The sequence below is a fragment of the Trachinotus anak genome, unplaced genomic scaffold (assembly GCF_046630095.1).
Source record: "Trachinotus anak isolate AG129_WGS33_773 ecotype Australia unplaced genomic scaffold, CSIRO_AGI_Tana_v1 ptg000015l, whole genome shotgun sequence".
Lineage (NCBI taxonomy): Eukaryota > Metazoa > Chordata > Actinopteri > Carangiformes > Carangidae > Trachinotus > Trachinotus anak.
Window position 1 is genome coordinate 369,651 of NW_027273866.1, and position 27,461 is coordinate 397,111.

The 27,461-nt window shown below is 40.7% G+C and overlaps 2 protein-coding genes across 4 annotated transcripts in view; both read left to right on the top strand.

The window, feature by feature from the left end:
* The first annotated feature begins 322 nt into the window (after positions 1-322).
* LOC139633098 (SR-related and CTD-associated factor 8-like) lies at positions 323-27,442 on the top strand. Of its 3 annotated transcripts, XM_071498516.1 has the most exons (21): positions 324-1,309; positions 2,257-2,340; positions 6,006-6,099; positions 16,574-16,618; positions 17,042-17,203; positions 17,680-17,836; positions 17,960-18,087; positions 18,253-18,429; positions 18,517-18,596; positions 18,717-18,837; positions 20,445-20,576; positions 20,787-20,896; positions 21,501-21,694; positions 21,779-21,879; positions 22,112-22,225; positions 22,424-22,580; positions 22,953-23,083; positions 23,366-23,507; positions 23,588-23,635; positions 23,775-23,999; positions 24,146-27,442. In XM_071498516.1, exons 6-21 carry the CDS (start codon positions 17,758-17,760, stop codon positions 26,050-26,052), a joined length of 3,846 nt encoding a protein of 1,281 aa, XP_071354617.1. In that variant the 5' UTR covers positions 324-1,309; positions 2,257-2,340; positions 6,006-6,099; positions 16,574-16,618; positions 17,042-17,203; positions 17,680-17,757; the 3' UTR covers positions 26,053-27,442. The 3 variants fall into 3 exon arrangements, with proteins under 3 accessions (XP_071354616.1, XP_071354617.1, XP_071354618.1); XM_071498515.1 differs by lacking the exon at positions 6,006-6,099 and having other exon boundaries at positions 323-1,309; XM_071498517.1 differs by lacking the exon at positions 324-1,309 and having other exon boundaries at positions 6,009-6,099.
* The window catches only part of LOC139633097 (rho guanine nucleotide exchange factor TIAM2-like), a 90,407-nt gene continuing 88,870 nt past the window's right edge, over positions 25,925-27,461 (top strand). The window contains exon 1 of the mRNA XM_071498511.1: positions 25,925-26,066. The gene's annotated coding sequence lies outside the window, so the exon portion shown is untranslated. The remainder of the gene's footprint in view (positions 26,067-27,461) is intronic.

Here is a 27,461-nt window from a genome sequence, read left to right on the forward strand (position 1 = left end):
GCACAGCAACCATGCATTCAGAAACACACCCCTTCACTTTTCATTTTATGTCACAAACTTATGTGACAATCATTTAAATGAATTGTTTCCCTCATCAATCTACACTCAATACCTCAAAATGAGAAAGCAAAAAATAGATTTTTTTGCAAATTTATTTAAAAGGAAGAACTAAAATATCACATTGACGCAAGTATTCAGACCATTTTCTATGACACTAGAAATTTAGCTCAGGTGCCTCCATTTCTCTTGATCACCTCTAGGATGTTTCTACACCTTTATTGGAGTCCACCTGTGGTAAATTCAATTGATTGGATGTGCTTTGGAAAGGCACACGCCTGTCTATATAAAGGGTCACAGTTGACAATACAAAAAAAACAAAAAAAAAAAAAAGCAAAAGCAAACCATGAAGGGGAAGGGACTGCGTGGAAGGTGCTGACACAGGACCATATTGAGGAACGGATCTTTTTGAAGGAATGTTGGAAAGAGCCAAGTACAGAGATATCCTTAAGAAAACCTGCTCCAGAGTGCTCAGGCCCTCAGACTGAGCTGAAGGTTCACCCTCCCACAGGACAATGACCCAAAGTATACAGCCAAGACAACGAAGGAGTAGCTTAGGAACAATTCTGTCAGTGTCCTCCGGTGGCCCAGCCAGAACCCTGACTTAAACCCAATGTAACATCTCCACTGGCAGTCCCCATCCAACCTGACAGAGCTTGAGGCTCTGCAGAGAGTGGCAGAAAATCCCCAAATCTGGGTGTGCAAAGCCTGTCATGTCACAACCAAGAAGACTCAAAGCTGTAAAGCTGCTTCAACTGAGGACTGAGTAAAAGATCTGAATCCTTGTGTCAATGTGATATTTCAGTTTTCCTTTTTAATAAAATTGCAAAATTCAAATTGTGTGTTTTTTTTTTTTTTTTTTTTTTTTTTTCCCCTCCTTTGACGTCATGGGTTATTGAATGTAGACTTGTGAGGGGAAATTTCAGTTTAAACTAGTTTTGGTATAAGGCTGCAACATTAAATGTTAAACGAAGGGCCGTGAATACTCCTGAAAGCACTGAGTATTAAGGTGCGAAACAAGTGGAGGGGATTGTTTTGAACTTGTAGTGTCCCAAACCTGACGCTAGGAGTCGCCAGCCCCTCTGCAGATTTCCAGTGGAGGTTATGCGCCATATTGGCAGTCTCCTCCATCTCATCAAACGTCGAGCATGCATGTCTGAACCGGTTACTGAGGAGATATCTGTAAATATTTACAGCCACCTGTGAGCCGAAAGACATCATCATGGAGGCCGTCAAAGCTTTTAACAATGAGGTTTGTTTGAAACAATTGCAAAATATTGACCAGTGCCAGTAGAAAATGTTCCGTAATTCACATTTACGGCAGCTGTTAGCTAACGTTAGCATCTAATTGCAGAAAGAGAGGGGGCAGTCTCGGACAAGGCCGCTGTCTATTCACAACAATGCGGCGATAACGTTGTTGTTCAAGCAAACTCGTGTCAATTGTCCAGACTATAACCGAGAAAACTTTTGTGACACACACCGATTTAGGATGGCAGGCCAATGTGTAAATGGTGTCCTGCCTGGTGCTGAATTAACGGTAACTAGCAAGTTAGCTACAAGTTAGCAAAACCGCCTCAGTTGCGTGATAACTTGGTATGGTAGCTAACCAACACGGGCGTGGGGGAAATACTCCTATCTCACTGCCACTTTTCCAGATAATTATTTCAATTATGTAATGCAAGTCTGACTGATTTAGCGTCAGCTTCCTGGCGTACATTTTCACAGTATGTAAATGGTATGAGGTAACCTAGCATGTTCAGTATGCTAGGTGAACGGCTAGCAATCTCAGCTAGTAGCGCAACCATCATTTGTCTGCAGTGACACTAAAGTCTGTCTGTCCTCTGGCACAATCGGAGTCAGTGCTGGCCTCACTGCCCACTAACAGTTAACAGCTAATAGGAACCAGATTGTGCAGTTGACAGCAATTAATGTTTATTTTGTTTTCATGATTTTGTCAAATCAATCAATTGGAGGCATTCCCTCTAACTCTGCATCATCTTATTATGAACTTGATGGCTCCCTGACCACTAACATACCCACAATGAACGTTTTGCAAATGGTGAACAAAGCTTGCAAACAAGAAGTGAGCAGTACTGCTTGTTCATATAACAGTGATGTATAAGTATAGCAATGAACATCAGCGTTGTTTTAATACACTGTGAATAAAAATGTTCTCTCTTGTCTCATTTCATCTTTCAGCTGTACTCACTCAATGAGTACAAGCCGCCCATCTCCAAGGCCAAGATGACTCAGATCACCAAGTCTGGAATCAAAGCTATAAAAGTAAGTATGAAGTCTTAAAGGATGTGCCAGGTAATGAGGAATAAAGGAATAAAACAATTCCTCTGCATTTTTTTCTGCCAAGACAAACACCAAAGATGTGTTTATGTATACATATTTTACTAAAAATGTGTTGAATTATAAAATAGTAAGCAAAATGTGGAATAGACACTGACTTTATTTCCCAACAAAGATATTTGTTTCAGCTATTAACTGCATTCCACTACCTTCTGTCACTTCATGAAAAAAGTAAAATAATAATCATTTGAAAAATTTAAATACTATATCGTTACTGAATTGCTATTTTGTCATTGAAAGACAAAAATCAAGTTAAAATGGAAACAAGGATAAATTCCCAAATGCAGACTCTGGGCTGATGTCAGTTCTACAACAACACTGAAAACATAATGCCAGTGGCTGTATACCCTTATCTTTCTTTTTACAAGCTGTCGATTATCTCCTTATGCCAGTGAGTGGGTCCATTACTAAGCAACATCAACTCAGATAAACCCATGCACAGACCCTGTCTGATCTAGTATTTTGTTTTTGACATCTTATGCGAATACCTGTGCACGATATGTAGGAGTGACCTAGTTATATTTTTAATAGATAAATTATGCGGGCTTGTGCAAGACTGAAGGACTTGTGTGGGCATTTCAAATTCTCATGGCTATATCTTTTCACAAATATCTGGGAAAATAGTGTAACTTAAAAACAGTGCAAAAGCATGTGTTGCTTGTCAAATACCTTCTTATATTGTCTGTAAGGCCTTGAGACCCTGAAGCATTGAAACTCAGGTCACACTAGCATGTAGTAGGTACGCTCATAAGTAAGGCAAATGGTGGAAAAGCAATTGTTGGGTTAGTGGAAGGAATTTATGAGACCCAAAACATGTTAGCCTGATGCATATGAGCCATATGAGCAGATCCCATCATATAAGCTCTGCGTGAGTGACAAATAATGTTGCTTACCTTGGTTGATATGTGTTTGCGGCATGAAGATAGAGGGCTGCAGCAAACCTGATGTCCTGCTGCACTTAATAATAATATTTTTTTGTGTGTGTGTGTGTCTTAAAAATTAGGAAGCTAAACTAGACCTTCAATATTTTTTATTCTTAATTTACTGCAAACTATGCATTAACTCTGAACTACATGCATTATTTTAGTTAAAGTTGCATCATTAGTGCATGGTGAAAAAAACTCTGCTGGTCTGGCAATAGGCAAAATTGGATGTTGCCAAAAAAGTCAATTTAAAATTAAGCTTATTGCATTAAATTGTATGAAAATTGAACTTAAATATAAAATCTTTGTGTGTTTGATCCACACAAAAGCAAATGTCATATTTTGCACCATTAGCTATAATTGCAGTGGTAACCATTTTCACAGCAGATGTTTTGACTTTTCAATGTAGGGAAAGCACAGATGTTTGTAATAATATCAGCGATGGCTTTGTTCAGTTCAAGTGTCCCAGTAAGCCATAACAGAATGACCTTAGGCCAGCATAAAAAATACCAGGACCATGACAACACGCAGCTAAATGGATTTCAGCTATGGCTGCACAATTAATCGAAATATAATCAAAATTACGATATGGCCACGTGCAATATCAAGATCGCAGAAGCTGCAATTTTTTTCATAAAGGTAAAATGTGTCACATTGTTGTGCATTGGTAGCACCATTTGGTTGCGGTGATCCAGAGATGTGGCGGCCTACCAATCATGTTCTCCAGACATGGGGGAACATGATTGTTTGATACAAGACCAAACTAAATTCACATCATTTTAAAAAATCTTCAGTGAGAATGAAATTCAAAAATGATCATTCCAACTGAAATTGTGACTCCTATCGCTATATCTGCCAAAACAATGATTTTCCAGCTCTTTTTTTCAGCCCTAATTTCAGCCATCATCATTTTAACTATTTACACCTGTGCTTTTCCTACTGTGACATGTCAAATTTCAGTGCTTCTTTCTAACTCTTGAGTTAACTAATTGTTTTAAATGTAGTTGCTGCTGTTCTGATTGGAAGCCATGCTAGAGGCTCAGTGTAAAGTTAGGACTGACTAGTTGAATTTTTACACATCCAGTTGAAGAGCACCAATGGAATTGCTTGTGCATGCAAGGGCAATACAAATAAATAGTTTTAAGCTGTAAAAGTATGAATAAAAGCAATTAATTTGTAAGTATTATAACACTGTGTCCACACAGCAGCAGGTTAAGTACACTGTCAGTGTCTAAACTAAACTAAATGTGCTCAGCTTCAGCACTGCTGTGTAGTCAACCATGTTTTGGCAGCACTTAGTGCCAAATACACAATCACTGGAGTTAGACGTTTGGGGTTGCGGCTGTCCATGTAGACCAGGGTGAAATGTGAGTCATTAAGCGACCTGTGTAGACAGCTATATTGATTAAAATAGAAGCATATCAGTTCTGTTAGACAGGCCTGAGACAGTAGACTGAAAAACACAGCTGTAATGTATCCTGTGAAGACTGTCTTCTCTTACAGCCATTATTGGCAATGGCTGCAATATATACAATTTCTACAGACAAACCCCAGTCATCAGTTTATGACTGAATGTTGTGTTTGGGTATTAATGAGGTTAATAAGGTTTCAAAGATCTTAAAAATAATTATGTTGTTTGTAAACCTTCTGTAACATAACACTGAACATCTTTTTAAAGTTTTAAATTTAACTTAAAGGACCCTGTGGACACCTAGTATATGGCCTACCCTTTCAAATCTTGCAAATGATCTTACTGAAAATGCTGAGGAACCAATTCTTTTTCTATCGCCACTGTCTTGTTGACCAAAAAAAATAAACACACACAAAAGCACTGCTCTATTATCTTAACAATAGCAGACCCTGAATCACATGTTGAAAGCAGATCTTGATATTGTGGTTGCTTCTCCTGTTATTTCCTCTCTAAAATTCTCTATATGATAAGTAGCAATGTGAGGCACAATTACATGGAGTGACTAACTACACCATGATATGTGAGCTGTAACCGGACCATTTGTAGGGTTGCAGAAAATTATTATTATTATTGCACAACATTGCTTGCTACAAGTGTTTATTTAAACAGTGACACAACTAGAGTCTAGGGTGTATATAAAAGGGAAGGCCAAGTCTGTTCAAAACAGGCGAGGCCTCAGAAGACCTGTTTTGTTCTTTAATATTGTCCAGTAAAAATAAAAACTGTGGGGAATGCCACCCCCCTTTTACTTAACTTTATTTGTCTCTGTTTTGCCAGAGAGATCATTTCTGTAATCTGTCTTCAGTATTTACTATACATTACACTAATGGCTGGTTTCCTTCATGATGGGCCTGTTAGAAGCCTCTCATAGGAAAAGGCTGATCAGCATTCACTGACCAAGTCTCCATTAACATCTATAGTTGTAGTTCACTTGAAGCGCAAAACTGCTTGGTTTTTTTTCTGAGATGCCAAGAGTGAAGATATTTTTAACAAATTATTTATTATTGTTATTACATGTGAATAATTTAAGATCTAAGGGCCTTACCACACAAATCAAGGACTCCAGCCCTTAATGATGAGTCTTCTGATAATGTATTTCCTTGTCCTGTACTCTTGTTTCTGAAGGAACTGCTATGCTTTTGGTGTTGCTGTTCCTTATGCTACCTGTGAATAACACCTGTTTCCCCTTCCCTCAGCAGCTCTCCCAGCTCCCCCAATGCACTGAAAGTGAAGGAGGAGGATGGGGTGGAGAGAGTTACAAAGAGATAAGAGAATCCCTAACCAGCTTAGGTAGGAGTATGGGTTGTTTCACAAGGAAGATGGAAGAAGACTAAATTTATTTAAAGTTAATTTGCTCCCACACACTCAGCGAATCAGGGCTTTTTCTGCTGCCACTATGGGGTCCCTCTCTGGTTGTCATGCGTTGGTCGAGGTTTTGCTGGTGTTTGAAGTTGAAGGTGCATTCTTGTTCATTTTCTTCTTGAATTGTCTATATTCAGTATTTTTGTTTTGGTCTGGTTAACGCAATCATCTTTTGACATTTCTTGACAGTTAAAACAGATCATTCGTTGTCTGTGGTGTTTCATACTACACATTGATGGAGCGTGAGCAATCAGTAGTTGTTGTGGAATTTAAATTCAGGAGTTGTGAGATGGCAAGTTGACGAGTTTCCATTGGTGATTTATAAAATGTTTGGGTATGTATGTAGAAACATATTCATGTGCTGCTTTAATACAAAACACACATTAATTCAGCATTCATTCTTAACAGACATCACATATATGGGATATATATATTGGATTTTCAGATTGCATAGTCCGGTTAGGGTGGAGCGGTCTAGAGGACCTGGAAGGGCCTTGATGGATATTTTTTTAGGTATTCTTCATGCAGAATCTTTGAAAGTTAGTAGTCAGTCAAGAGCAAACCACTACAGTCTTAATTAATCGTCAGTTCATCTCTTAGGGCTGTCTGTTTCACAGTGCATAAAGCCTGAATGTTTGTTATGGCAGAGCAGCAATGATTCATTTTTTCTGCACATGCAGCGTTTTTCGTGTTGGCACATACAGTATAGTGTGAAAGGACTTGGAAGATTTCAATCTTATCTGGTGAACCCACAACATTTCCCATACATAGGCTCACACCTTCTTCTCAGTATTTTTAAACTAACTAATTTTTGGCCATACACGTGTCTGAGATGTGTGCACTACAGTAACAGTATTAGAGCCTTCTCTATGCACAGACGCCAAGGTAGTGTCTACACATGGCCTGTATGTCAGGCGTTTAGGGCACATCCGTAATTGGTAGCCGGGTTAACCTGCGTTAAATGGGTTGCATGCACATTGGTTGTGCCAAGCCACCCAAGACCAAGTGAATTCTCAACCTTTATCCAAGTTTTTTTTAATCCGTGGTGTGGAATCCAAAATGCTTCCATGCATTATGCCTCAAATGTTGTGCTGTCATAATTATCCATTCAGCACAGATTGATAATTTCCTCCATTTACATAGACAGTAAGGCGGGTTACTGATAGGGAGAGATCAGGGATAAGAATGACAAAGCATTTGGAGAACACTTCCCTCTACTGGAGTATCAGGCACGGCCTGTTGCATTTATTCACCTGTCAGTTCTGATTACTGATAGTTGATTACATTTTTCCCATATTTGACTTTCAAATCCAATATGACATCCCTATGATAAATCTGAATGGACTTAACATATCTATGTTAGATTTAAGTTTACATTTCCTCATTTGGCAGACGCTTTTTTATCCAAAGTGACTTACAAGTGATGGCAGTGCATTGCACTCTACAGTCTGGGCTCAGCTCAGTTTGGCTCGGCTTCACCACAGAGTTCTTCACATTTTAAGCAATCTAACAGACTCAGACGTGTTCACATTTGGCTAAAAAATGTTCATAATCAGTGATGCTGTTTATTATTCAACACTGTCAACATCCATTAGGTGCACTGTCTGTGCTGACATTAGTCATAGTTACTGAGAAGGCTACTTTGAACTTGGTACCGCTGACATTATTCCATATTCTATGTCTGCCTGAATAATACCCTTTTTACTTTAAAATTAGCGCATACAAGTACTTTTTTTAAATGCCAGTAAAAAAAGATGATTGACTCCTTCACACTGCCAAACGAGTTTGCCTTTAAGTATGGACAGAGAGAGCACAGACACACAACTGCAGGGAGCAACGTTATCACATGCAGTTACAGAGCACACACACAGACACAAATGCAGCAGAGGGAGAATCTTCACAGTTTCAAAGAGTGAGCTGTTAGCTGCTGTGCAGGCTGGTTAAATGGATCGGTTACATCTCCTCTCCAGTATGGTGCTCCTGTAAGTGTTGGAGACTCTGTGTTAGATGCTTTGGTTGGTAATTGGTACCGTGCTGGTCACGTGACAGGTCCATTTACAGTGTGTGCTCTGAAAGACATCACAGCATGGAAAAATGAGCCTGTTCACCGGGGTGCTAAGTGTACATCACTGCTGATCGGAGCTGGAGCCAATGAATAGCCGTGATTTGACAGGGGGGTGAATGTCAGTTGTACCCTTTCACGGTGACGACAAAAACCAGATGGTAGCAGGTGTTAGTGGGTTTTTTGTCCAGCGTGAAAGGGGCTTAACTTGACTCATGTTTTGGACCAATCAGGTTCCATCTGTAGTCACATTTTCACAGTCACAGAGTTTGTGTTCACTTGTAGGTTGCCTATTTTGCCAGTGTTATCCTATTAGTGGCTGATTAGGTTTCCACCAACATCTTTTCAGCTGTATATTTGGATTTCTTATCTTAACGTGTTGTGTCTTTGGTGTGTTTTCTTTGTTGTATGTGTCTCTCTTTACTTCTGTCCAGACAACAGAAAGAGGCAAGCTATCATATTAACAACAACGCAAACTGTCCTCTTGAAATTGTATATAGTGATGCTGTAAAAATCACTGTCTTCCTATTACTTAATAATTTTGACAGTGTGCAGCTTTAGGGCAAACAATAACCAGTGTCAGATTGTTGTGAAATGAGTCAGACTACATTTATTAATGTAGACCTAAGGCAAGGTGAGTCTCCTAACAACATGAATGATATAGTTTAAGTGTCATCACTACTGCTACTGTTCCCTGTGCCTATTATACAGAAGTGCAATGTAATTCTTTTATAGCAGTGTCTCACTTAAGCCTCAGTATTGTAACTTAACTACTCCTAGTGAATCACTACTTAAACTGCTTATAACAGTATTATCAGCAATAATTTGACAGTGCTAATACTATTTGCTTGCCTCCTAATAGCTGTTGTTTGATTTTAAAGGGTTAATTAGGATTCAAGAGTTAAACTGAAGCTTTGTATATACGTCTACTCACATCTCACTTTGTGGGATGCAAAAAAAAAATTCTGTTACTTTTTGTCATCAGTTTGGTCCGCTTCACATTGTCACTAGTATTTGCCAAATATCACAGTATGGGAACTAATCTGGGATCCGTTTTGAATTTTTTCATAATTCTGTAGATGGTCAAAGGGACTTGGTCAGTAATTCAAAGATAAGGTCTTTTCGTCTTGATACTTGATAATTGCTGCACAATAAAACTAAAATTCTGTATAGCGACCTTTATGTAATTTACAATAAACATTATTCCCAAATAACGTGAAGATAAGATTAGTACCATAAATTCTCAAATGGTGGTCAGCGATTTTACACCACTGAAGAAAGAGCAAGGATCGTATTAGACCCTTATTTCTAATTGCTCCTCTGTTAAAAGTATATTTGATCAGATTGTGGGAAAAACTTTCCTTTGCTCCTTAACCTACATGTAGAGTCTGTCACTGGTCTGTAGAATGAGTGTTGGTTCTGTATACATTAGAAGCAGACTTGTATTGACTACATTTGTGAGAGCAATTCTTGATTATTGATATTAGTAGTTTCTCGTAGTTTCTTCTTAAGAAACGCTGATGTTCCTGTGCATCCAAACAGTTGTTTCAAGCTCCAAATAATCTTGAACTAATAGAAAGTGAAGGAAGAAGGTACAAATGAGCAGCTGAAATGCATCAAAGATAAATAGCAACTTGCCATTATTTTTAAACATCAATAAGCTTATAAAAAGAATTGTTACATTTGTCCGTGATAGGAACTTATAGGACCTGCTCCACACAGATGTGTCCACTTATTTTGGCTGATGAAGACTTTGTGTCAGGACCACATGAGTGTATGACGACTGGTTGAATGTCATCTTCAAAACTGTACTGTTAGCGAGGCAGGACACGCTCACTTCTGGCCACAGAGGGACCTTTTTCGCAACAGACCTGTTGACTTGTTATAGCAGGAAAAGCATAGATTAAACAAAATCTTTTAAGGCTCAATTCCATCAAGTGTCACATTAAGCTGTCTTACTGAGCCAGCATACACAATGCCAGCAACCTGGAACTGGCTCATCTAAATGGATTGCAATCTTTTTTTAATGTTATCAGTGACACCTGTACATTTCCTGCTGTGACAAACCAAAAGGTCTATTCATCCACCTCTTACAATCTCCAAAGTTTGAGGTGTTTTGGGATTTCCCGTTTCATTCAGGAAATGCACAGTGAAATAATACTGTAGAGAAAGGCCTGCTGCTTGGGAGTGAATGAAGGACAATGATAGAAGTTACTGACAGTATAGTGTTTGATAAAAAGCAGTTTAGTTTACAACTTTATGGACTGCTGTTGTGAGCCTGCTAGCCAAACTAACAATCCTGGAAATTATATGCTTACAATCCGACCCATGCTGTTTCATGTCATATCTTTTTTCCAAATCACACCAGGTGAAATCCATTTTGCCTGGTCAGATTTGTAGGTCAGAAGGGTTATATCTTTATTATTGTCATAAATGCATGACATTGGGGATGTTGCTTAATTCTCAACATAACATACCTTCAGCCAGAGGTCTAATTAGCCATGTTTGGGTGTGCTTTAGCAGAAGAGCCAATGGGCAGTCATGTTTTTTTTTTTTTTTTTTGTAAGTTCTGTTGTGTTCAATAGACTGTTTTTCTCAATATAGCAGAGATTCTTGGCCTAACCTAAAGCCAAAGTAGTGGTTATAAATACACATCTACACTCCACCCCTCAGGTGTTATGACTTATGTTGCCTGATTATATACACACAGACATCATAGGGCTTAGGGACCAAGTGCATCATAGATGTCTGTAAACTAAAAAAATGTAATATTTATTCACAATGGACAAATCTGATTTTAATCATTTCTTTAAAATATTTTGGAGCAGAAACTTCTAACATACCTACTTCTGAACTGCAGCTGTAATATCCTTTTTGTTTCCCTTTCTTTTTGATACCTTTCTGCTTCTATCCCTTGCATATGCCTATATGGATATAACTGACTATTCACCAGGTTATCAGGGAATAGCTTCACTCTGACTCTTTCAGTTCTGTACCACCTGTCCTGCCTGTCATACAATAGTGCTTAAAAAAACAAATAATCTGCAGCTCAGACACAATTTTTGCTTTGGGCACATCCTGAAAACAGAAGCTGATAAATGTAGATCTCATCTTTTTATGGTCTCTTATATTTTCAAAACATCAACACCCAAAATCACAGTGGCTCAGAATAGTAAAAACAATTCCCTGGCTTATCACGCTATGGTGAAGTCAGTTAAGTAATGTATTGACTACATTGACAATAAGATAAATTAATTTCAAATTTACCTTTTGGGTTTCCAAGAGAAAATGGTAACAAGACATGCATAGTCAATCACATGTGAAATTTTAATATAATTGGTTGAACCGATGGTTGGTTGAAGTATTTAGTTCTGACAAAATTTTGTTGTTTTTATTTTGTGGTCATAGCACAATAGTAACCTGCTCCAGTGTACAGATACATATATTAGGAATTATTACAGACGGTACTGCAACCACCACCGGGCTTACGGACCAAGCGCTGTTTGTTGAACTGTGGTTTAGGTTACGGTGATATAGCTCAGAATGTGATTCAACTTGAAAATGCCAAAGACATTCAGATGGATATAAACTGCTCATTTGCTTTACTGTTACATGCTGAATCGTTTATCTTTACACTTAAAACTTGTTATTGTTATCCTGGTCACCAGTGCAGCTTTAAAACATTTACCTTTTTTACTCATCTCAGTTTCTTTGCTTTTTTGGTTACAAAGGATGTACTGAAACATTACAACTATCAGACAGTAGGATTCCAACTTCTATAAACCTGCTGTCATTTTTAAAACCCCCAGTTGTTTAAACTTAGAGTGGTGCCTTTGTTTGGCTTTGAAAAATGTCAAAAATGAGCCCATTCTTCAGATTAGGGAGAATCCCACATGTGTGGTTGAGGAGGAATCCCACCCAGTGCCTGGCATACTGTTGTCTTTGCTGCCATCTATAAAAATCTGTCTTTTTTCCTTCAATGGGACTTTCTTTTCCCCAATGCATTTTTCCCATGGCGTTAACAGTTACTGCAAGTGCCCAAACACAAGTTCATCTGAGTGGGACTTTGGATTTATAAAGGTGAAATCACTGCTGAACATTGCTATTCTTCATGATTATTTGTTGAACATATTTAAAAAACACAATGAAATATTGAAATTTAAACAGGCTCTGCACTATGCTAGACCAGTTGCCTAGAGACAGGTCCACACTGCAGCAACTAGTGTATGAGAATGTTTTTTTGTCCATGAGTAAGAAAAGCATGTCTGTGCTCAGAAGGGCTGAGCTTGTTGTATGTGTAAGGACAGCGAATCTCACAATTAGATATAATTTCAATTCCAGGTGCTGATTCTGAGTTATTCTCAAGGCATCTCATGTACATGGCATGATAGAAATGATGCTATTCTGTGAGAGAAAACTTATGTAGCTTTTCCCTAAAAATCATTACAGTATTTTTAACTTCTACTTAATAAAGTCAGAGCAGGTGTCATATTTGAAACTCCTCTATCTATGAGTCTTTTTTATGTCATAAAGGCATAACGCCTTAAACATTATGCTACATTTGATTTGTGTGTGTTTGTGACAGTGGTGGTGTCACCAGTCACCACCTACTCACCTTTCAGCCAGGCTCATGCACCCTGCCTATAAATACAGCACATACACACTGCTGCTTACCTGTTCTTAAACTAAACAAGTCTGCACCTTCTACCTGCCTAGCCAGGCAATAAGCTAAACTGGGTTGCAAGCATATACTTACATATTGTTAATACCTGTCATCAGAGTTATTGGCAGTGGGCATCATAGTGAAGAACTGTTGTTAGCAGCTAGCATAGAGTCACTTCAGAAATCTTTTAATTCTGAAGTTGTTCATCAGTGAAAGGAACTCTGAAGAACAAAAAGACGTATTTGCTAACACTGACTCTCAAGTATAAATGTGAATTAGTTCTAAACCTACCTATATTGTGTGATTGGCTCATTTTAATTAGTGCATGTGTGACAACATCTAAAACCCCTGTTATTGTCGAGCATCGTGTTTTTTCCTGTAATTATTGGTCAGTCTTGAATGTCTCACAGTAATTGGCTTGCTGGAACTACTGGAACACAGTTTAATTTACTTGTATCTTCTTAGCATTAACATCTGTTTACTGTCTACTTACGTAAGGCTCGTGCTGCTAATGTCATTGAGCTGGGCTCCTTATGGAAGGCATCTGTCATCTCTTGACTTCTTGGTCTGGGTGTCAAATCTTTTCAATTACTGACAACATTTCAGGCTTTAGTAGAGCTACTGCCTACTAGCAAGTTGGCTGGTGCTACTGACGCTTTTATTCTCAATAATATCTGGCTAATAGTGTCGTGAGACAAATACATTTCTAATTGTTAATTTTCAGTCAATGCAAGCCTTACTGGACACGATCAGCTGGCTTTGAGTTAAATGGCATGAAACGCTTTCATTTTCATTAGGCTGCATTACCTTTTTTGTAAATGGAAAGCAAATAAATACCAGAGTTTGGTTGGTTCTGTGAATGGTTCATTTGCCATAGTCTGGTGTTTGTAAGTCTTTAAACTTCTTATCACTGATTTTGAAGTTGTAGTCCGTGTTCTGCCACCAGTGTCTTGTTTTCCTGAACATTGAAGGTGATTAAGCTCATGTGTTTTTCTTACTTATGCAGATTTGAACGCTTATTATTTCGATTGCTGCAACTAGAAAGATCTGTGGAAGGTGTTTTTAATTGTATTTATATGGCACGTTCTTGACAATTACTTGGTGAAAAACTTTCAAACTAATCGATACTATTATTCAAGCATTTAAAAACACCAGCAATTGTTGAACTTACTAATATCTATGCACTGTTAGTAAGAAAATGCTAAGAATTTGCATTTGCAAGTGAATTGTACAGTGTTAGCTCTTACAGTGAACTTTCATTTTGACAGCAGCACCTAACTGCCTTATATGTGATCTCTGTTGTATTGATGAGTGCATGCCTGCAGCTGCTTGATAGGCTTTTCATCTTATTTCCCTTTACTTGCTCCCTTGGATAAAGAGCCATAAACTCTGGCCCATCAGTCTTGTGTACTTTGACTCCATCTACTGGATGATAGTGGAACTTGAGCTTTTAATTTGAAAATGTTAACTGACAACATCACTAAGTATAAACTGTGCACAGAGTTTTATTACTTAAACGAAGATGCCCATTGCTTCAGCCTTTTGGTCAAAGCCCTTCCAGATTTGCATTAAAAAAAAGTCTCCATAGCCATGTTAGTTTTTCCTGTATTATGAAAAGACTAAATGTATAATCCTTTCAGTTGTCTCAGTGCCAGTGTATTCATGTGTAAAGATTAAGCCATGACTTTTGTCATCTGCCATTGAGGCACAAATTTCAGTACTTTTGTACATCACATGCATGGTTTGTGAACCTGCACTGCACGATTTTGACCTCAGCAAGTCCTGGGCTGTAAAACGTAATCAACAGTCTTAGCTGTGCTCACTGGACTGGGCACAGAGAAAGTATTTGTCTTTAAGCTTTTCAGTCAGTGTCATTTGCATAAAGGTCAAATATTAGCAGCAGGGACACAGACATACCAGTGCACAGCATAGTCATGGTGGTGATGTTGCAAGGGTCAGCATTATCTCTCTCCATGAGCAAACAATCGCTCAGTCTGACTGTGCTGCTGATCATGTGTAGCCCCAGATATAGGAAGAGCACTTACTGAACAGGACTGGCTCTGATTGTTGTGTGTCCACTGCACATGGTAGGAATATACAAGTCCTGACATTAACAGGTGTTTCATTGACTTTGGCTAAAATATAATATAGAATGTATCAAGCCTCACCTTTTAGCTCCATGGTGGGCGTAGGTAGTAAACAAGATGCAAGAGTGCAGTTTCTGAATAGTACTAACACAAAAATAAACATCTCCAAAATCATATGAACCACATAAATGTATATTATCCTCCCTTTATATATTGTGGTATAAATTCTTGTACATTTAAACTTCAACATGCACAACTGTACACCAGAGTCTAGATAGACTGCTTGATTAAAAGCAGAGGTTCCTATCCCCTAGGCCGCACAGAAACATGATTTTGCAAAAATCAGCTCAATAATAATTGGCTGTTTTTGTGGTAATTAATGTGAACTAGGCACACCCTTATCTGTTTTTTTTTTCTTGCTCCCTGTCACACTCCAAACAACAGTAAACCCACATTTTATATAGTATTCCAAGTAGATCATTACCATACTATATTACTATTTTGGTTGGTCTGTTATGGAGGGATGAGCCAAGCTGTCATAAATGATTATTGCTTTAAACAGGCACAGCTAGTCTCTCTCAGGTGAGTGTCAGTGGCATCTGTTGATCTGGAGACTTCCCAAAATAACAGCTGTCACGTGATAGCTGTCTACTTTTCCCTTGCTAGCAGGGTACCTTTTATTTAGTAATAGTCCCATTAAACCAAAGACTATATGGACTGAATCTAGCAAGTGATCTGGCTGAATGACATACACTATGGAAAGTGATCATTTGTGCCAGGCATTCTGGTCTTGTTGTTTGAGCTGTTTCACTGAATTGAGATAGTTTTACCCCTCCACATATTTTATGTGCACAGCTTAAATGTTTTGGACTGAAGTATGCATCATAATTAAATGTTTATTTTTGGTAGTTGAGTTTTGCTTACATAAGCAAAGATGAATGCTGACTGTCTATGTATTCATTGGTAACAATAAGCAGATAAATGTTCTTGTAGCAGCAACATCCACTTAACAGGTATTTTTTAAGTGACTAGTTACTGGAAAGCTTGAGCCTCTATACTTGGAGAAGAATATCTACTATAACTACTACAAGTGATCTATACTTGTAGTTGTTGTCCAGTCCAGGTAAAAAAGATTAATTTTGTAACTGGGCTGTTGAATTTTGCATTTTTCTGTTCCACCCTCCTAAATGTAGCTCCTTCATTTATGATAGTTATTACTGATAAGTCCTTTTGGAGCTGCTAAACAAGGTTAAAACAGTTGAGAATGATATTGCCTCTATTTTCACATTTCTTTATTTTTAACGGCCAGGAGACAACTGCTGTTGTCATCACTAAGCCCCCTCTTCACTGGCAGTAATGTGCGGTGGTGAGGGGTGGGGCAACTGGAGCAATTTTCCAATAAAAAAAGAGTTTTAAAAAAAACATTCAATATACAGCTGAGTAATGTACTTTCTGTCCCTCTCTCTTAGATTTTCACAAATCGGAGCTGCTGCTTTCTAAATTTTCTCCACTGTGGCTGTTATTTAGCTCTGCTCTGAGATGTTTCTGTTTACTGTACTTAGTGTTTCCTTTCCTTTGCTTCTCTTTCAGTTCTACAAGCATGTTGTCCAGAGTGTGGAAAAGTTCATCCAAAAGGTGAGTTATATTTCATATGAGGAACAACCTAATATCTAAGTGCAGTGAAAGTTTTGCAGTTAAACCATAAATAAAATACACAATTTAAAGGACACTTGTCATTTAATGCAATGATGAGGTAAATTCAGTTAAATTTGATTTCCCATCTTAAAATCAAAATAATTCACAAACAAACAGATAAAGGCAGAAAGATGATCTCAATAGTTGTATAGAGATCATCAGTGTAAATGTAGTGTTCATACTTCTGCAAAGTTTTATGCAAAGTTTTCTTAACAGTTCCACAAATTGAAGTCTTAGTATAGCTGCCTAAATTGGTACATTCATTACTTATGTAATGCATGAAAGGCCCCTAGACAGTAAATTCATGGACTAATTGAATGTTTTATAATATCCTAACAACAGCTGTCTGTCTCTCTATTACAGTGCAAACCAGAATACAAGGTTCCTGGGCTGTACGTCATCGACTCAATTGTTAGACAGTCACGACACCAGTTTGGCACAGAGAAGGATGTTTTTGCTCCTCGCTTCAGCAAGAATATCATCGCTACGTTCCAGCACCTCTACCGCTGCCCTTCAGATGATAAGGTCAGACAGTTTTTAATAGGTTTTGTGTTAATCTCTGTGCTTTTCATTTTTGTGGCTTGTCATGGTTTAATGAGAGACGATATTAGACATTTGATATATAGGTGATTTGATGAATGGATCGGGGATTGACAGTGGACTCACATCACTTCATTTGTTTGAGTTTGTCTTTGTCCTTCAACATCACGGGCTGGAATTAGCTCTGAATTAATGTAAAAGAAGTGGAAGTTTTTTCAGTTAAAGGATCTTTCTAAGCAAGTATCTCAAGGCCAGAAATAAAAGGTTTATTCAAAAAATCTGATCAGATTAGGTCTAAAACATTCCACCTTTTTTTTTTTTTTGCATAAATCTTCCATATCTGGCCTTCAGAGAGCGTTGAACTATCTTATTAGCTGGTTATTTTCATGGTCTGAATGTTGTTGTCTTTGTTCACATTTTATTGTTATGTCACTGTTGCCTCTCTGTGTTGGTGTTTCCAGAGTAAGATAGTGCGAGTCCTCAACCTGTGGCAAAAGAATGCTGTCTTCAAGAGTGACATCATCCAACCTCTGTTGGACATGGCAGCAGGGATCCCACCTCCGAGTGTCACCCCTGTCATGCCCAGCAGTGCTGCCCCGGTCAATAACACTACACCTGGTCAGTCAAGTACATGTGAAATGCACAAACATCCTCTGATAATGTGATCAGATACTTGTGTAAGTTAGGTAATATGGTTACTTTGTGTTTTATATTACAACATCTGTTTCTCTGTGAATCCAGGCACCCCAGCCACCCCAGCCACCCCAGCTAACTTGGTCCAGGGTCTGCCTGACTGGGCTTCCCAGATTACCAACACAGACACTGTGGCTGCTGTGGCACAGATCCTACAGAGTCCCCAAGGACAACAGGTTAGTGTGCATATCTACCAAATGCCAGTTATTAAACTAAAGATCTTTGATGGGTGGATGGTAAACACTGTTGGATCTTTGTGTTTTACTAGACTACTCCTTACACCTCTGAGTTGCCTTTGCTAGTGGTCAAATGTTTCAAATAACTATTATCACTTGTTGTAGCTGCAGCAGCTGGTACAGAGTCTGCAGATGCAGCAGCAGAAGCCCCAGCCATCTCTGCTGCAGGCCTTGGATGCTGGCCTAGTGGTGCAGTTGCAAGCACTGACAGCGCAACTCACTGCAGCTGCTACTGCCAACAGCCTCAACCCCCTGGAGCAGAGGGTCTCCTCTTTTAATAAGGTAAGGCTGGAGTCAGCAGCTGTTAGTGTCTTATTTCCTACATCATCTGAACCCCCCTAATGTGATTATATTGTTTCTTTGCTGCAGAAACTTTTGGGTCCGTTTGACTTTGGCAATGATTCTGAACGCAGTGAAGAATCTAAAAAGGACTCTTCGTCATCTCAACTGTGAGTTCAGTGTGTTTTATAATCATGCACAAACTGGTTAATAGTAATCCAGAGTTCATTACCCTTCATTGTGTCAAACACCAACTGCTTGTATCTAATTGAGCTGTTGATCATTTCCAGGCCCATGGTGTCTGAGCCCATCAACAGCTCCCTCTTTCATCAGTTAGCTGAGCAGCTACAACAGCAGAACCTGGAGCAGTTTCAAAAGCAGCTACTAGAGCACCAGCAGCACCAACAGAAGGTAGAGCACACAGACACATACACACTCAGAGCACTGTTTTCATCAGAATGTTTTTCACAGTTTATAATGTGCTGGAGCTTGGCATGAGTCAACAGCTTAACTTTCATTCCCCACCCGAGTTTCACTACATTCACCTTTCTCTTAGTGGGTCTGGGCAATATAGTGAAATATATTCTCACAATTTATATATTTTTTCATAACGATTGAGGGAAAACACATTCAATATGTGTTTGTTAGGATACACACAACATGTAATGGTGAGGAAAACTTATATAGTCAGTAGTCAGTGTAGAATTCAATTCTACATGAATCAGAAGATTTGTTGTGGCTCTAAACAATTAAATATTAAATCAGTGATTTGACACTCTCTGCAGCCTACATGGCATTTGGCAATTTATGCTTGTTACGCTTCATGTACCTAGAGCCAGTCTACTGGAAAACAGTGGATTGCTCTCTTCAGGCTGGGATGGAGTTTCTGCCCCAAGTGAAGGAGTTGAAGTATCTTGGGGGTTTTTGTTCACGAGTGAGGGAGGATGGAGAGGGAGATTGACAGGTAGATAGGTGCCGCTGTGTAAAGCCGTTGTGGTGAAGAAGGAGCTGAGCCCAAAGGCTCTCGATTTACCAGTCGATCCTTGTTCCGACCACCCCCTAAATGGAATTAGCTTTGGGTAGGGAGGGAAAGAGATTGCATATACAAGCAGCTGAAATTAGTTTCCTCTGCAGGGTAGCTGGGCTCAGCCTTAGAGATAGGGTAAGGATCACTGACACCCAGAGGGAACTCAGAATAAAGCTGCTGCTCCTTGGCATCCAAAGGAGCCAGTTGAGGTGGTTTGGGCATCTGATTAGGATGCCTCCTGGGCGCCTTCCATTGGAGGTCTTCCAGGCACATCCAACTGGTAGGAGGCCTTGGGGTAGACCCAGAACACGCTGGAGAGATTATATATCTTATCTGTCCTGGGAAGGCCTCAGGATCCCCCAGGAGAGGGATGTCTGGACTGCTTTGCTTGACCTGCTGCCACTGTGACCCGACCTCGGATAAGCTGAGGAAAATGGATGGATGGATGCTTATTTCACTTATATAATGCTTTGCCGTGCAGCCAGACTATATTTCAGTATCAGTGTCAAAGTATGTAAAGCTGCTCTTCCAGGTTTCCCCTGTATTCTGCTAAAGCCAAGGCAGCACTGTTATGAAAAAATGTTTCTATCCTGGGACTTAATAACCAAAGTCAACAACTTTCATTTGAACTGGCATCTTGTCTTTGGCTATAAAATATGAAATTGCACTCACTGTGTCCCTGTTTCTTTTTGAGCTCTTCCCATATTAGGTAATAACTGTAAAGACAGATAGGAACAAATGCTGCTGGGTTTTGAACAAACGTCACCACAGGGCTTGTTGCAAGCTTCGGTGCTACCGCTAATGCTGGCAGTTTGGGAGCACACACTTTGGCTTTTTGTATACTGGGATGGTAATATGACCATTCTAGTCAAAAAAGGACAGGGAAACGGTTGCGTTCACTGTAAAACAAAGTTATTAGTTAATATGTATATATTCAGAAGCTTTTAATAAAAGACCTGTTTCAAATATACTGCTCTTGTTCCTCTTCCAGGCCATGAGCATAGAAGGACAGGATTCAATCTTCGGCCAAGAGAACTCTGTTGCGACTGCTCAGAGCAGCAGCCAGCCACAGCTTCCTGAGCCAGAGAACAAGTTGGATGATTCCATAGACAACCAACAGCAGGTAGGCCTGCCCAGTGGGCTATTATCTAAACTTACAAAACTGTGGTAGTATTTATTTACTTTTGTGGAGTGGAGTGAGTGTCCCAACACAAGGGCTGCACAAAGCAGAGTTGATTTCACTGTGCGCCCAGGTCTGATAATTACTGAAGATTTCTGCATTACTTTGAATTTCTGTGTTGGGAGGTGTTGAAATGTTGATGTCTTCTTTTAGGACATGGATCTGGACGAGGGCCCAGATGGAATGGAGGAAGAAATCTTTGAGGCAGAGGAAAAGAAGACTGTTAGCACACGCTCCCGAACACGGTCAAGGTCACGATCTAGGTCAGTCGCACTAATTTCTGAAATCTAATTTTTTTGGTAGAATTGACTAAATGTGGAATATTACTGAATTATCTGAATTATGTAAGTGAAGAGAGTCTTAATGGAACAGTACAGACTGTGTTGCCCTAGAATATATATGTATGGACAGCTTTTGACTGTAAGATGTTTGTGTAAATGATAACCAAAACATCCTGATTACTTTCTTACTCTGGAAGCCTCACATAGTTCCCTGTTTTTCCTCTGTGGAGCCAGTACATTATCATTAAGACAACTGAGCAGAGAGTACCTTTCTTAATCTCATTTATATTAAGAAGAGATATTGGTACCACATCTGGATTGTGTGTACTTCTGTAAAAATGTGATAGGAAGTTGAAAGAATTTGTTTTGATTATATTTTCAAATAGAGGAGTCAGTTCAAGCAAGTTATTATGTGCCTATACAAGCTTGTGATATTAGGTTGCTGTAGTACTTTAATTTCAAACACAAGGTATTTAAGTGGACAAGTGTTCAGTACAATTATGATATTTGAAAATAGGTGTTGAGGTTCAGAAGTAGCATACCAGTCTGGGAAATAATTCCAAAGGTTTTGGTGTTTCCTCTGTAGGTCTCCCAAGAGGAGACGGTCCAGATCCCGCTCTGGCTCACGGAAACGTAAGCACCGCAAGCGCTCCCGCTCACGCTCCAGAGATCGCAAAAGGAAGTCATCACGGTCTTACTCAAGTGAAAGACGCGCCCGAGAGCGAGAAAAAGAGCGGCAGAAGAAAGGACTGCCTCCCATACGATCCAAAACTCTGAGTGGTAAGTGGAAGTTGTCATTGAAGATTTTAATAGTTTATTTCCTATCTGTGCTTTTTCTGATAAATATTTTATTCCCTTACCTAGTGTGCAGCACAACTCTGTGGGTGGGCCAGGTGGACAAAAAGGCCACTCAGCAAGACCTCACCAACCTCTTTGAAGAATTTGGCCAGATTGAGTCTATCAATGTAAGTATACCCAGACCCTGCTAACCCTCTAATTTAATTACATGTTAGCCAGAATCTTAAAATGAAAACTGGTAGCTGAGTCTCAGTCTGTCATTGCCATATTGTGACCATAAGCTCTGACTCCCCTTCTCATTAATCACACAATTCTATAGTCATTCTCTATTATACAGTCATGTCTTGTTGTTTAACCTTCCCTTCTCCTTTATAATGTAATCTGTGTGTGTCTCTGTAGATGATCCCTCCTAGAGGCTGTGCCTACATCTGTATGGTCCACAGACAGGATGCATACCGCGCCCGCCAGAAGCTCAGCACCGGCTCCTATAAGATTGGCTCGAAGGTCATCAAGGTGCACATGACCTTTATAATTTGATTTATTGAATTCTCATTCTCTCTGTGGTTTCTAATGTAATTTTTTTTTTTGACCTTCAATGTTGTAACCTCTGTGACAGTTTAGTTTTCCAGGCGCATGGATCCTTGTGTGCTACTAGAATTGACTTTGAAAAATGCTGTTTCTTGACCTTCTTGTGTGTGTATCTGATTTCAGATTGCGTGGGCTCTGAACAAGGGTGTAAAGCAGGAGTACAAGCAGTTTTGGGATGTGGACTTGGGTGTCACCTACATACCCTGGGAGAAGGTGAAGCTGGATGATCTGGATGGCTTTGCTGAAGGAGGAATCATCGACCAGGAGACCGTCAATGATGGTGAAAAGAAACACTTCTACTTATTCACTTCATTCTTCTACACAAACACTAAGTCTGTTGACTCAGTGGCAATAATTGGTTAAATATAAGCAGGACAAGCAAGTTTGTACTCACATGAAAAAAGCATAACGCAGATATCCAAACACGGATGCTTCTTGGCATTTGATCATGTTACTGGATTGGTTTTCATTTCCTCAGTTTGTTTTGTTATGGTAATGCACAAAATCCTTTAAGAAATCCCATTGGGAACACCCACCCAGATAGGGAAATGGAAACAAAAAGTGAGTTGGAAAAACACAGCTAAACTCCCTAATCCAAAAGAGTTGGTTGATCGTTTTGAATTTCCTTTGAATGGTTTCTCTGTTTCTGCAGAGTGGGAAGCAGCCAAGAATGCTGAGCCAGCGAAGGAAGTTACAAGTCAACCAGTAAGCGCAGAGACAACAGCAGTGTCTAACACCCAGACTGAGACCTACAACCAGCAGGTTACCATGATGCCTGTACAGGTACTGAAGAGGGTCTGTTGCAATCTGTGGACAGAATGTAGACACTACAGTGCACCACAGTGTTTGATTCTTTTTAGCTTCCTCATAAAAATTCTGCAAGCAGAGCAAATTAAAATAAACTTGAGGCTCATCTAGATTTTTTATGAATGTGTTTTTATTCTTTATTTATGGATCGAGATGCATCTTGTTAAACATAGAAAGAACAGTAGGACTTTAATGGAAGCTTTGGCTGCCACTTACCCATGTTTTGCATGTGCACTCTCTCACATCTTCCTCATCCAGCTACCAGTTGCCCAGGCTGTTCCCAGTGCAGTAGGTTTGGTGCCCCCTACCTTCCCTGTCACGATGAGTATACCCCCTCCAGGCTATGGGCCGCCACCACCCTTCATAAGGGCTGGCTTCAATGCCTCACAGCCTCCACCAGGTAAATGAAGCAAACAGTCACATATAGATCAGATCCAGAGAAATTCACAAGCTTACACCAAGCTGTTTTCTGTTGTGCAGGTTTTATGCAGGCAGCACAGACAGCAGGCATGGCCTCAGCAACTACTTGTAAGTATTTATGACATGCTACCGCTATAGCTAATGCATGCATATAGTTTGAAAATTGGCAAAGTGTCCTTTCATGTCAGTTAGTTTGAATTTATTATTTTGGATTAAATTTGTTCTTTCTCCTGTGCTCACCTTTTAGCTCTAGTGCAGCCTTCAGTGGCCTCCAGCCAAGATGCTGTCAAGGAATCACCATTCAGTGCTATGATCCCTCCGACCAGCACCATCCCTGGCAGCTTTATGCCCTCAGCCATCCCTGGAGCCGGTGTGTACAACCCTGTGGGAGTCCAAACTCAACAAGCCACCAATGAGAAAACAGCTCAGTCTGCAGAGGGATTGGATGTCGCTACAGAGCTCACACTGCAAGGTGATAATAGATTTTTTTTTTCTGCTGGACAATCAGATCACAGAGTGTTTTCTTTTATAGGTGTTTTTATTTTGGATCTATAATGGTTACTTGTGTTTTACCAAGATGAATCTTAACATGTGTATCTGTGACTGTTTTGTCCCCAGGCATGCAAAATGCAGTCCGCAGTGGGATGGGTCTCCTTGGCATGCACCCTACAGCTTCCCTTACCCACCCGCTGCATCAGTCTGGTCTGGCTGGGCAGAGAATGCCTGGCTTGTTGCCTCTAGATGTGCGGCCTAACCTCCTCCAGCCAGGGGCTGCAGCCCGCTTTCCGCTCCTCATGCAGCAGGGCCCTGCCCAGCAGGCTGCTGGTCTCCTTGACAGCTCTCTCCAGGCTCGTGCCAGGGCTCCTTTCTCTCAACTGGACCCCTTCAACCGGGCCCCAAACCTTCCCAGTGAAAATTTATCGAAGACAGAAGATGAGTCTTCCTCTGGTGCTGATGAGGGCAAAGACCAGGACTATCGCTTCCCCCCTATGGAAAAGCAGAGTACTGGCCTGCTGAGGACTCCTCCACCAGATCATAGGGAGCCCCTTGGAGGTGGTGGAGGAGCAGCAGCAGGAGGAGGTGGAGGGGGCAGGCCTCCCTTGCTCCAGACTCCAGGGACTCAGCCAGCCAGGACCAGCCTAGTGGGACGTCTGCAGGCTCTTGCAGGCTTCACTCCTGATAACCGCTGGAACCAGGCCAGAGGAGACTTTGATGAACGAGATGGCATGCGAGGAGGCCCACAGGCTCCTGGCGGTCCAAAAGGCTTCCAGGAGGAGCGCCCCACACCTGGGCAGAACTTCCCCACCCGCTTTGACAGCCGTTCTGGGACAGCAGCAGGAGGAGCGGGGGTTCCTGGAAATACTGGAGCTGCTGGGGGACCACAAGCCTGGAACCGAAGTGGTGGTGCCACAGCACCTTTTGACAGTGAATTACATCAAGATCTAGATGACCGAAGACGGCCATGGGACAGGCAAAGAGACAGAGACGAAAGAGATTTTGACTTCAGGAGGGAGATGAATGGTAACCGTCACAGCCGTGAGAGGGAGCGCGAGAGGGAGAGAGACAGGGAGCGAGGTCGAGATCGCAACAGGGAGCACGAACGCGACAGAGACCGTGACAAAGAGAGAGACCACGAGAGGGAACGTGAACGTGGGAGCTGGACACCTCTTCTTCCTCTGCCTACGCCTCTGCTTCCAACGCCACCTCTTAATCCTAACCTGACCCTGAACCAAGGCAAACTGCTTGCACCACTCAAATTGAACCCCCAGATTCAGGCACGATTTCAGTCCCCACTCCTGCCTCAAGCTCAGGCCAAACCTTCCCTCATGGGTCTGAACCAGCAGCTGCCTCAGGTTCAGATAAAGTCTCCACCTCCATCACAGAGCCAAGCAGCTACGCCTGAGCTCCAGTCAGAAACCTCAGCTTCCTCTGAGACACCCCAGACACAGTCGCCACCCTCAGCCCAATCACCTGACCCATCACCTAACAAGGGTCAGAGCCCGTTGACTGAGGCTCCCACCCAGGCCGAGTCATCACCAGAATCTGAGACTCCTCCACAAACAGAATCACAATCCCAGCCCACAGCCCAATCCCCATCTAAGACCACCGCTTCTCCAGACAGTGACACCCCAGTCCAAGCCTCACCTTTGGTTGAGGCATTATCCCAGGACTCACCTGTGGCCTTTACACTAGCTGCCAGCCCCCCTGAAGAGACAACTCACTCCCTGGAGGAGCAGGAAAGTCCACAGAAAGATGAGGAGGAGTCACAAGAGAGGGCCTCCCCACCCCACCCCCAGTGGGTCAACAGACCTGGGATGGACAATAGCAGTGTGGCCGAACCCACACCTGAGGCCTCTCCAGAGCCCACTGCGGAGCCTTCCCCTGACTCAATGCTCCCTGAAAGTGAACCAGAGCAGGAGCAGCTTGACTCTCCTAAGGACGTAGACAATGAACAGAGTGAGCCCATGGAGGAAGCTGCGAGTCAGCCAGTGGTAGACACTGTCACAGACACTGAGGGGACATAATCATCACTCAGTAGGTAAAAGATCATTTTGTAAAGTTGTCTCTTCTTCTCTGTACTTATGTCAGCAAACCACCACCACACGGGACATGACGAATACTGACTCACATCAGTTATTGTCTGATAGCCAATAACAAATGATTTTATCTCTCACAAATACCAGTGTACTTAAATAGAAGCCTCATTAGCTGATTTATTGATAGAAATTTTGTTTGTATTTTATTTCCTTTTTCCTTTTTTAAGATGTAATGCCACCCCACTCATTTTTAATTAATCTAAGCTTGGTGAATTTTATCAAATTGCCTGCCAAAATGTTTCAATTGTATATGGGGAAAATAAGTTTTGACCTTCCTATGGAAGAGAGTAAGAAATCCTGGCTGTTCAACAATGGATTGAATACAGTTAAACACGATACTTGAAAATGGCAGTTGCTGGCCCCATTTTCTGTCTCTTCTTTTAAAATGCTGCTGCAAAGTTTTCAAAGAATGCTTTTGTGGTGTCCTACAATGCTTTCTATTTCTAAGGAGAACAAATAGCCTGCATACGGTGAGACCAGCACAGCTGCTTATAATTGGAAAAAATGAACATTTTTCAAATGAAAACATGAAAATGTTGTATCCCCAAAATAAATGTCTGTAATTTGTTTCTAATTATACAGTGAACACAAACAGAAAATGACATGCCAGGGGGGAGAAAGAAAATGAACAGAGGGATTTTCTCATGTCGGGTGCATATTGTTTTAGTTTGAAATAAACATGCTTTGTCTGTTTTAAAAACACATGCTTTAGGACTGTTTTCTGACCCAGGACCAGTGGAAACTAAGACTGCTTTACAGACTCGTACACATTGTGTGCTGTCACTTCAGTCGATTTGATGTTCTCGTAACCCAAGTTGCTGCTATACCATCCATCCACAGAGCACTTTGTTGGATGCAACCGTGGGACTTGTAGTTTTTAGTTTCTGATGACTTCAGCCTGTATGTTTCCCTAAGCTTTGCTGGGTGACTGTTGAGGAGGGGATTGTGCCTTTTTGAATGGATTTGTCGTTCATGATGCTACCCAACACTGCTGTGTGATGTACACCAGACTGTGCGTGCAACTCAGTTTCAGACAGCTCTATGAACAGAATGCTACCTGCACAGAATTGACTGGCCTACCGTTTGAATGGTAGCTGGGCAGTTTGTACAGCACTCACCTAGAGGAGAACAATATATACTCCATTGTTCTGTGCATGCAGGCCTGTAGCCATGTTTTAACCTTCCTGTCTCTCTTGTTCATTTCATACTTGTAGTGCTTTTCTGTTGAGACATACTACTAGAAATCCATAGTCTGCTGTTCTCTCAGACCAAATGTCTACTACAGGAGTTGTGATGTTGAATAAAAGTTGAAGGTGCATCAGTTTTTTTTTTTTACC